Here is an 8,021-nt window from a genome sequence, read left to right on the forward strand (position 1 = left end):
CTCACCATGTAATTCCTTGTACAGATCCTGGTGACGTGGAGGCAAGAGAGAGAACCACACTCTACCTATGTAGGGCGCTCCATATCCCAAACGACCCTAAATTTTCTACAAAAACATTATTATATGTGTGCAATGGGACATCAAGCAGTAACACATCCTGCCTTATCTCATTTGCTGTTTCCATGACAAATCTGCAGCTCTAAGGATACCCATTTTTTCAAGGCAAAGGGTTAAAGCACATTAGCAAAGAAAAGTGACCCTCACCTGACCGTCTGTCCTTTTAAGACTCAAGATTAGATTCGTCCTGCCCTTCAAACCGTCAAGTCTCTACATGCAAATCATCCCCAACTGCACAGAGGGCCCTTAGTTAAAAGTTCTGTTTCTTTGCAGCCTGGAAACTATCAGCAATGTCTTTAATCTCACAAAACTGGCAGAAAAGGAATCAGAATGAAAACACAGAGCTTAATAGCATGTAAAGATTTAAAGAGCGGCAGATTATTTTCATAACAGCTGGTTGTATAAGGCAATTAATACAGTCTTCCAGGGAAAGGGCAACTGGAGAGCATGAATGAAAGTGCATGATAACAGATATCAGTGGAAACATAGAGTAAGTCAAGTGCAATGAATGGCTTAGTCATTTAGCAAAGGTATGGCATGCAGAGACTCCACGGGCTTTGAGTGTAGAAACTCCCCGCCTCTTAAGCAGCAATGTTACAGAGCCAAATCCTGATCCCGTTTGAATCCATGAGTTCTCTTCTTGGCTTCCATGTGAACAGTCCTGAGCTCACAATACAGTCAAGCAAAGTTACCCCCATAATCCAGTTCCCTGAGCCTCGGCCAAATGTAAGCTCGTGCTCAGAAATCCCTTGTTTCTGGATGGTCTGCTTGCTACCGCAGGGGGCAGATAGCCCAGCTGAAGAAAGCTGCAGCGAATGTAAGGGGCATTCCTCTATGGTGATTTTTCTGCCCAACTACCTGCCAAGCTCTGCCTGAGCTGTTTATGGGCCAGTAAGTAAACAGTGTGCACCATGAAATGCCAACTTTCTACTTATTTCCCCCCACCCCAAAGGCCAGCATTAAAACAATAAATGAAATGAAGGCACCAAGTCGTGTGTTCTGCCCTCACACTCACAAACAACAAAGCACATTCAAACCAAGCCTGCCAGGGGTGCTACAACACTAACTCAGGAGGTTTGCCTCATTGTGATCAAGCCACCGTGCATTGCCATAATCACGCTGCACGTCTGAGATTTTTCAGCACTTCCCAGGGACGCTAGCAACATATCTGAGCTATTAGCTAGGGATTTTCCAATGTCAAAAACATAGTGTTGGATGCGGGTGCCCTACTAATAAATGTCCTAGTAATCCTTCCAGTGGCAGATCTTTCTCTTCCCAAAACGCTTAATGGAAGGCAGAAGTGTCAAGTCGTAGACCTATGTTCTGATTTCTCTTGCGCTCATATAAATCTAGTGGGGCTTCTCCTGATTCACCTGAAATCCAGACTTTGTCTTCTAATATTTTATTGTCCGGAGGGTGAGGGGAGAAGGGCTGTTTCTGCTGTAACCAAAGAGATTGAAGTATTTTGCTCCCTCTTTTATTTTTCAGAGTTTACGAAGAATAAGAGGCAAAAGCTCAGTGGCAAGAATGGAATAGGCTCTGCAAAAGATTCTCTCTCTCACACAGACATAAGACACAAATCTATATTATTATAAAGCACTTTTTACCAAGGGTCAGTTTTTACATTTTATAGCTGTCTGTGCAAAAGGCTTCCAGATTTCATAAGCGTCTCTTGCACTTCCAATTTCATACCTGTCTGCTTTGTACTGAGAACGGGAAAACTCATGCTTTTCATTTCAAAGAGATTTTTTTTTGTATCGGTTCATACGTCACTATGATTGCAATCGAGCTTTATAAGCTCATTAGATGAACAATAATATTTGTAAGCGGTATTATACCATGGTGTCCCTCGTCCTCATGCATTGGGAAAGCTTTAGTGCTGTGGGTAGGGTTACTAGTAGTGTGCAGCTTCCACCGTTATAGGGCTATGTACGGACTTGCTGTGTAACGTGCCTCTGAAATGTAGTGGGGTATGAGTGCAGTAGTGAGGCTCCTTAACAGCTCTCATCCACTGGGAACCAACATTGCTCTGGACCTCTTTAACAAATCAAGGTTTTGCTGCGGGGTGAGACGTGCAACATGTCCCATGTAATGTTTTCATATACTAGAAACCATTTCTAGAGCGATTTTATTACTAAGGAACGGCTTCTTCTTCTTCTTCTTTTTTTTCAAGAAAAGTTTGCAGCTTCAGTACTGAAATATTTTAAGCTTCAAGAATCCTGTGTATGATTTCCTAGATTTGTAGCAAAATTCTTTAAATGGTACCTTTTTATGACAAATCCGGTAGGGCAAGCGTATAAAACCTATATCTGTTTTTTAGTCACAAAGCAACATACTCATTATTTTGAATGTAATACTCCAAGGTTAAGCAGTGCATTCCTCTTTTTAAAAATGAAATAACAAAACTACCTTCTCATGTGTAAATATACTACAGGAAATCTCCCTATATTATCTTTCTGTATAATGTATTGTACTGCTAAATTATCATATGCTATTTAAATGTTTGAAATATTTAGAAAGTTGCATGCGGATTTCATATTTCTTTCTAAGACAAATGGAAAAATAAGTAATAAAATATATTTAAAAATGCTGAAGGCTGTGCTTCAACTTCATTAAGACTTCACGAAATGCAACCTGCCTCTAATGTGTCAGGTTTGGTTTTTTTCCAGTTAAGGTCACATTGGTTCTGAAAAATGCATAACCAAGTAAGTGAATGAAGATTAATAGACAAGACAGAGCAGTAACACTGTGGGTAACCTGAAAATGTCACTCACTGTCCAATCTAACTCCTATAATCTTTGTTGGAATTAGACTCAGCCAAAAGTGATTTACATTCCTTGTTCATATAGCCGCTGGTCCAGGCACTATGAAGGTCTTAGCGAGTAGGATGTTTCAGGATCAAGCAGCCAAACTCAGATAATACTGCACAAGAGTGTAAATGTAGAAGGTTTTTTTCTTCTGATTGGGAAGCAGACTGTTCACAAAATCTACATGCAAGTCAGGCTTTGACAATATTCAAGAAACGTGTAAAATAGCAAGCAGCAACAGCACAGTCCAATGCTTCCACCGAGGCCATTACCGCTTGGCTTTCTCATGCATTAATTTCCATCTAAGAGACTCGCACGAGTAAGGCAAGCAGGACCAACCTTGCTACAACAAAGCCAACATTTGTGTTTTCCAATGTTGGGTGCAAAGGGCTCACAGCGCAAGGGACAATCTTATTCCCCATTGAAGTCAATGGCCAATGATCTCACCCAGCCTCACCTCTAGCCTGGAGGTTTCGGCATGCTCCGGAGAGGGAAGATGGAAGATCCAACCCAGTAGGGTGTCAGCAGTTGCTATGTGCCAAGCTGCTCAGGCCAGGGCACTTCTGAATGTGCTCACACAGCAGAGCTATGGGTGCCTAAGGGCCTGAAGGTGAAACAGGGAAGTGCTTATTGAGCTTGGTAGGTACCTCTGGGGTTATACAGCAGCATAGGCTTGCACAAAAAGAAGGTATGGATCATGGGTTTGGACTTGGACACCTTACGTGTGTTTCGATTCTTTTCCAGATAAAGCCAATGAACCTTTTCTCTTCTGAACCAAGCCCAAAAAAGCCAATACTCATGCACTACATGACAAGCTCTGTACCTGGAGAACAGCATACGTCATAGATACCTTCTAGGCTACTTTAGTGGTGGGGGGGATACCTTTTTATCAAGCATACAACAAATTAGCCCCGTGCCATCCCCACATACCACTCTGATCTCCTTTCCCTGCCCAATCTTCTGCTCTGCTTCCTGCTCCCAGCCCTGTGCTCCCTGCCTGATCTGCTGCTTTGCTTTCTGCTTCCTGCACTGTCTGCCACTGTGCTGCCTGTCCGCTTGCTACTCCGCCACATGCCAAACACAGAGGCTGCCTGTCCCAGTTGTGCCACAGGTTGGCCACCCCTGTGCTGCTTTACTGCATCAGCTGTGCTTCTGCAGGGGTAGCTACATCCAAGCTCATTTTCAAACAAGCTGAGAAGACCCTATCTAACAAGCCTGTTAAGCACGGATGTTTCACACCTGAAGTACCTGATGCTATATCTGAAGTACTTGTGCAACCCCAGGGATGCACTGCGATGCAGAAAGCAAGGAGATGAATTGCTGCAGACCCTGTGGAAACACGTTCTGGAAAACACAACCCTTCTGAAATGCTTGTTTAAGTAACAGCAATTTGAATGGGCTCGGGTGTGATCACAAGGTGATTTTTCTCTATAGAGTCATGGTTTCCTAAGGCCACAAGGGCCTGTGAGATCATTTCCACTCATCTCCTCTATAACATACACTGTAGAAATGTACCCTTCCCCCCCATATCCAGGTCTGCAATGGGTTTTACAGCTCTATCAGAACGTATCTGGTCCTGGCTTAAGACTTGGAAACCTCTCCTGGTAGCCTGTCCTGATATTTGATCTTCCTGCTGAAAATAAGTGTGACGTATTTCCACTTTGAAATTGGCTGTCTTGAACTTTTCTAGCCGCAATTCAGATTGCTTTTATTTTAGCAGGAATCCTATATGCTCGTGCTGTTTTCAAAGCGTGCTTCGGATGATCCTGTCTAGCAGTATGCTGAATAGTCGCCAACCTACAGTGCCAAGCTCACTTTGATAAACAGAAGCCAAGAGTGTGCAGTGACAAAAAACAAGCAAACACCCAACAGCATACCCTGAACATGATGTTTTTTAATGTTCGTCCTTCCCTTTCCACCCTTCCACTTGGCATCAGGTATCAGTGGGCTACCTTCATTGAGCAATTATGCTTTCAGGTTCTGTTTTAATAAGAGTACCAAGGTACATCTAGCAGCTGCACTGAAAACACGTGACAATAGAGGAAAGACTTTGCCTCCTTTTTTCCAGCCTGTGCACTACATGGGATTAGTAATGTTATACAGGGCCTTTCACCACTTGCATTTCACTTGTTCATATATGGTCCAGGGCAGTGATGGCCAAAAGTTTATTAACAAGTGATAGCTGCTTGGTGACCTATGTTAAATGAGTTGGTGCTCTCAGTCCAGGTCTTTGTCTCCAGATGTCTGCTATGCCCCTAGTTACTCTGCAGCTCCCTAAATCAAACCACAACTCTCTAGTGAGATCTATAAACAAGGAGATTTACTGACCATGTTCAAGCTGCGTGAATATTCCCACAGTATTAACTAAATTTCCAGAGTGCTGTCAGAGCAAACACTGGTCTCAGTGTTAAACTAGGCCTGAGATCTCCAGGGACAATCTTTTAATTGGTTATTCTAAAATCCTGGTTAAGAATCTGGAGGCAGTATCACCAGGAAAGAAGTATAAACACCACTTTCTTGGGAAACCCAGCCATGTGGTTCAGGAGGGACTGCGGACAGAGACCCAATTACCTTCCCACCCGTGAGCTTATCCTGCCAGGATGTAATCACGTCTAATTGGCAGGGCCGTTCAAGGAAGCAGACACCGACACTCAATATGCCGTGTCTCTTACTGGGCCCTAAAGTTTAAACTGTTTTGAAGCATCGATTGTCCTCATTTAGGATGTGCATCATCCAAAAGTGTTTTCCTAGTAGGGTCTAAAATTTGGAATCTAAGTAAATACTGGCCACATTTTTTTCCCCAAACCTAGACCTCCTAATCCTGAAATACCCATTGCACTTTGAATATGAAGCCATTTATGGTGAGTCAGCTAAGCATAGATTTCAAGAGCTGAACCTTAGGCGACCAGCTTTGGAAATCCTAGCGTCACTTCCCACCTTCCACCCATCTCAGCAGGACATCCACTGGTATGTGTTGTTCACTACAAGGGGTAGTTGCATGTGGTCACGGTGAAACGCATACGTATTTCCCCCCGATTTCGTAGAGCTGTGGTTATGGGTCTTGTTGAACATCCATACCAGGATCTATGATTCAGGCATTTCTGCACAAGTTCAAACCTGCAAAATATGAAGTGCTCCCATGGAAGGTGCTTGAAGGGCTGGACCTTGTGTGCACGTAGATATTTTTGTAAGCAGCATGTGCCTCCTCCTTGAAAGCCACCCCAAAATGGACTGTGTGTAATATCTTTACCAGATAGACCACAGGCCAGCACAGGACCAGTGACTGTCATTATCTGAGGAATAAACAGCCAGCAGCCGTCAATGCAAGCTCCAAACACCTTCTCCCCAGCACATATGACCACGCTAGGCAATATTTCTTGTAATCGCCCTCAGGTCTTCTATCCTATTCCTAGCTAGCTGGCAATAATGTGCGGTGTCATTTTGCACAGGAGGCTGCAGGGTCCACAGCATGCAGCTGCTTTCCCGCTCGCTCAGGCTGGTGACAATGTGCCGCAGAGTCTGCTTCCCAGCCTGCCAGAGCAAGGAGCCACTTCCAAGGCACAAAGACCTGCTGCTGAACGAACCTGAGAAGCAACTGTTAAAACAGGGGTGTTATGGTTTATTGATGCAGAAATGCAGTGTAGGTAATTGCTTCCTAGTGCCAATTAAATGACAGCAATTAGGTGGCATCAGCGTCAGTTCTAGGCCCAGCGTCCACAAGCTTATGAAGCTTTCTGCTCGGTCTTCAAAGCACGGTAGGGGAAGCACCGCGTGCCAGTTCTTGGCACACGAACCCCAGAGATGAAGGCAACATAAAAGTGCCAGAGCAGCCCTGGGTGCACCCCAGTGGATTCTCCATCTCGGGGATACTTACTGCCACGTGCCCACTTCTGCTCAAAAGCGGTCGCATGGACCCAAGGACCCAGTTCTGGGTCTGACGTGCACAGAGTCAGCAGGCTTCATTGGGGCATCCTTTAGCCCCGTCTGGACCCGATCTCAGTGGCCTGGATTTCTAAAGGTGTATAGGCTCCCATTAAAATCAAGGAGAGGTCCCGTTTAAAATCCAGCCTTCTGCTCCTCTGTTGCCCCATATGCAAACTGAAGGTGATAACACATCCTTTTCCTGCCGTTTTGCCTCTTAGTGTGTGTTTTCTGAGGCGAGGACTACGGCTCCCTCTAAGTTGGTACAACTCCTAGTCTGCCGTGCCACTGAACCCAGGCAGAGCTCGGAGGCGCCACCACAATAATAATAGATGTCCTGTGACTGTTATTATTCTTATGCTTTATCAAATCCTTAAATCCCTGACCTCTAGTACAGCCCTGCAACCTCACTTTCTACCTTCTTTTTAAAGACCATATATTTAGCATTCATATGAACTAGTGCAGCATGATGCCAAGGAGCTGGGGATGACAAGGAATATGTACAAAGGGAACTCTCAAGTCTCCGGGTCCGCTGATCTCTAGCCCCCCTATTATGGCATCCCAGTTGATTAAATCCCAGATCATCTCTTTATTGCAATGCACAAGCTCCAGGGCTGAGGACCCCTCTCCCATTTTTCATGTCATTAAACAGGCTGGCTGGCAGCCAACATATTTTTCCAGTTAATAGGTTTGAAGAAGTGGAGTACGTGATGACAGAAGGAAGAGCAAAAGGGACATCTAGCGGTGACTATAAATGCCTGCATCCTTCTAGGAAAGGTTTTCGGGTCCTTTCGGCTATTGTTCTTTATCAGCTGCTAGGCTATCAATCTGTGGTCCGTGGATCCCCGGGGGTTCACAGACTGTGTCTGCGGGGTCCTTGAAAGATGACTGTGCAAATAAAGTTTCAGATCCCAGAAACCGCACTTGAGCCTCGGGAAGGACCTGCCAGTGTTTGCCATGGGCCAGTCGTTCTAGGCCCAGTTATGGTTTGTTCCCGTTGTAAGCCCCAGAGAGCGAAATGGTGCTCGAAGTCTGCAAGCGCTGTTGGATGACAGAAGTAAAACCCAGCTCAAATTGCCCTTCTGTGTGGCGTTTAATTAAGGATTCTGAAGCAACTGATCTTTGTGTCTTTTCATGGTTAGAAATCCACACGGAAAAGAAATCTCCCTGAACAGC

General features: G+C 44.7%; 1 protein-coding gene across 1 annotated transcript in view; it reads left to right on the forward strand.

Moving 5' to 3' along the window:
* The window catches only part of CXCL14 (C-X-C motif chemokine ligand 14), a 17,953-nt gene extending 15,246 nt beyond the window's left edge, over positions 1-2,707 (forward strand). Inside the window, exon 4 of the mRNA XM_019506256.1 lies at positions 1,606-2,707. Coding sequence (XP_019361801.1) covers positions 1,606-1,621 — 16 coding nt within the window. The 3' untranslated portion in view covers positions 1,622-2,707. The remainder of the gene's footprint in view (positions 1-1,605) is intronic.
* Positions 2,708-8,021: the final 5,314 nt, after the last annotated feature.

Source organism: Gavialis gangeticus, unplaced genomic scaffold (assembly GCF_001723915.1).
Source record: "Gavialis gangeticus isolate Ggan-Ray unplaced genomic scaffold, GavGan_comp1, whole genome shotgun sequence".
In the NCBI taxonomy this organism is placed as follows: domain Eukaryota; kingdom Metazoa; phylum Chordata; order Crocodylia; family Gavialidae; genus Gavialis; species Gavialis gangeticus.